At 42.5% G+C, this 2,862-nt stretch overlaps 2 protein-coding genes across 2 annotated transcripts; both read right to left on the bottom strand.

The window, feature by feature from the left end:
- Positions 1-301: 301 nt before the first annotated feature.
- LOC148575113 (uncharacterized) lies at positions 302-826 on the bottom strand. The gene has a single exon (XM_088506064.1). The coding sequence runs from the start codon at positions 824-826 to the stop codon at positions 302-304; it is 525 nt and encodes a 174-aa protein (XP_088362190.1).
- A 573-nt stretch (positions 827-1,399) lies between these two features.
- LOC148575114 (uncharacterized) lies at positions 1,400-2,661 on the bottom strand. The gene is made up of 2 exons (XM_088506065.1): positions 2,359-2,661; positions 1,400-2,206 (listed from the first exon to the last, which is right to left on the bottom strand). The coding sequence occupies exons 1-2, from the start codon at positions 2,659-2,661 to the stop codon at positions 1,400-1,402; spliced, it is 1,110 nt and encodes a 369-aa protein (XP_088362191.1).
- Positions 2,662-2,862: the final 201 nt, after the last annotated feature.

Consider the following 2,862-nt stretch of genomic DNA (forward strand, 5'->3'; position numbering starts at 1 on the left):
TGAGTCTGTCAGTCCTTCAAGAATGTTCCCTGTCTGCAAGTATTGTTTGTATGGTGTTCTCTAGTCGTGTTCCTGTGATATGGAAAAAATAGATTTGCTACTGAAGCTCGGCTCAGCGATTGTTAGTTGAGATATAATAGATTCTTGCGTAGCTTTCCTAGTTGTTGCTAGTTTTGATAGTGCGTCCACTCGGGTATTCTGTTCCCGAGCTATGTGTGACTTGTACTGATTGAAATTGAGAAATAAGATCTTTTACCATTGAGTGATACTTTTCTAGTAGCTGGTCCTTTACCCGAAAGTGTCATGTTACCTGTTGTACCACTAGTTGTGAGTCACAGTATACTTGAAGGTGGGTGATGTTCAGTGACTGCGCCAGTCTTAACCCTGCGAGCAATTCTTCGTACTCGGCTTGATTGTTGCTTTCTTGAAAAGTAAACGGAATTGACTGCTCGGTATGTAAGTCGTATTTGTTGGTGAGTAGAACACCTGCTCCTGATCCTTCTGCATTTGAGGCTCCATCAACGTATAGTTTCCATGTGTAATGTTGTTCTGACTGCTCGTCCAATTTAGCTATAAAGTCCGCCAAGAATTTTGCTTTTATTGCTGTCCTTGGTTCGTAGGTGATATCAAATTCTGATAGCTCGATCGACCATTTTGTCAGCCTTTCGGAGACCTCAGGACTTGTTAGGATTTGGCGTAGGAGTTGGCTGGTTTTAACCACGATTGTGTTACTTTGAAAGTAGAGTCGTAAACGTCTTGCTGTGACTACCAGTGTGTACACCAACTTTTCCAGTGGTGGGTATAGTAGCTCGGCGTGTTCTAACATCTTGCTAACGAAGTATACTGGATGTTGTTGCCCTCCTGTTTTTGTAACCAAGACCGAGCTTATGGCGTTAGTAGAAATGGATAAATAAATTAGTAAAGGCCTACCTAGGCTTGGTTTTTGCAGAATTGGTAGGGATGAAAGTATTAGTTTGAGTTTTCGGAAGGCTGCTTCACATTCGGCGTCCCATTCAAATTTTCGCTGCTTCCTTAGTATATTGAAGAAGTGTTGTGAGTGTGCAGAAATTGCTAGGAGAAATCAGGATAAAGCGGCCAGTCTACCATTTAGTTGTTAAACTTCCTTCACTGTTTGAGGGCTTCTCATCTTTATTATTGTTTCAAATTTTTCTGGGTTTGCTTCGATCTCTGGATGTCAACATGAAGCCGAGGAATTTTCCTCCTTTTACTCCAAATGCACATTTCTCGGGATTAAGTCTCATGTTATGTTTCCTCAGTTGTGTGAAAATTCTTCAATATCGGGTCCGTAGTTTTCAGGCTGTTTTGTTTTTACCACCATGTCATCGACATATACTTCGAGATTTCTTCCTATTTGTTTGGTGAAGACTTTGTCCATGAGTCATTGGTAGGTGGCACCCGCATTTTTATGTCCAAAAGGCATGACCTTATAACAATAGTTCCCCATTTCAATGATAAATTCTATTTTATCCTGATCTTTGGGGTGCATTAGGATTTGATTGTACCCTGAATATGCATCTAAGAAACTTAAAACATTATATCCTGATGCATTATCTACTAGTTTGTCAATGCAGGGGAGGGAATATGCATCTTTGGGGCATGCTTTTTTTAGATTCGTAAAGTCTACGCACATGCGCCATTTACTTGAAGCTTTTCTTACCATTACTACGTTGGAAAGCCAGGTTGTGAAGCGTAGCTCTTTTATGAAGCCGGCCTCTAAGAGTTTCTTGGTTTCTTCTAGGTAGGCTGACCTTTTTTCGTTGCCCATGATACGTTTCTTTTGTGCTATAGGTCGGATCTTTGGATCGATCTGTAGTTTGTGGCAAATGAAGTTTGGATCAATTCCTGACATGTCTGCCGGGGTCCATGCGAAGAGGTCAGCATTTATTTGCAATATGTCCGTTATATGTCGTTTGATACTTGCAGGAAGTGAACTGCTTATGTAAGTGACATGATTATCATTGGAGTTTAGGATTACCTTCTCGAGGTCATCTGTTGGAGATAGCCTATTGTGTAGGTCCTTGCGAGGATCGAGGTCAGCCGCTTCTGATATGTTTGACACATGGAGGGTTTCCCTCTGGAGCTCGGTCTCTGGATTTCTTTCTGTTTTGATTTTCAAACTCTCGTGGTAGCATTGCCGAGCTTGGATTTGGTCGGAGTACACAGTTGCTGTTTGGTCGTCATTTGCCTGAAATTTAACACAAAGATGGACAGTGGATACGATAGCGCAAAAGGAGTTTAAAGACGGCTGCCCAGGATTATATTATATGGGCTTGGGCAGTCGATGACTAGGAACAGGACATCTTTTGTTCTGCATAGGGGGTGGTTTCCTATTGTTACTTTCAACCACACGCTTCCCAGGATGGAAACTCGTTCTCCTGAGAAGCCGACCAATTCTCCTGAAGAGGACTGCATTACATTTGCGATGAGTTTCATCTTTTGGAAGATTGAGTAAAAGAGGACATCTGCGCTGCTGCCAGGATCGAGCAGTACTTTTCTTACAAGATCTCCTGCTTGGATTGATATCACTACAGGATCGTCAAGGTTGGTAGTTGTTAGTTTGTGATCATCTTGCCCGAATGTTATTGTGGGTATGGCCGGTGACCTCGTGGTTGTCTCTTCTGCCCTCTGGACTACTAACATGGCTCTGTAACTTCATTTTCTTGCGGAGTTTGTATTTCCGCCTCCTGTGAATCCTCCCGAAATGCAGTTTATAACTCCCCTTGTTGGTGGTGGTTGTGGCCTTTTTTTCTGTAGTGTGCTGATTCCGCTCTGGTTGAGGATCGGTGTTTGTTTGAGTTTGTTTTATTCAGCCGCCTATGTACTTGTCCAGGTGACCTTGTC

The sequence above is a fragment of the Arachis ipaensis genome, chromosome B2 (genome assembly GCF_059453495.1).
Source record: "Arachis ipaensis isolate K30076 ecotype BB chromosome B2, ASM5945349v1, whole genome shotgun sequence".
NCBI lineage: Eukaryota > Viridiplantae > Streptophyta > Magnoliopsida > Fabales > Fabaceae > Arachis > Arachis ipaensis.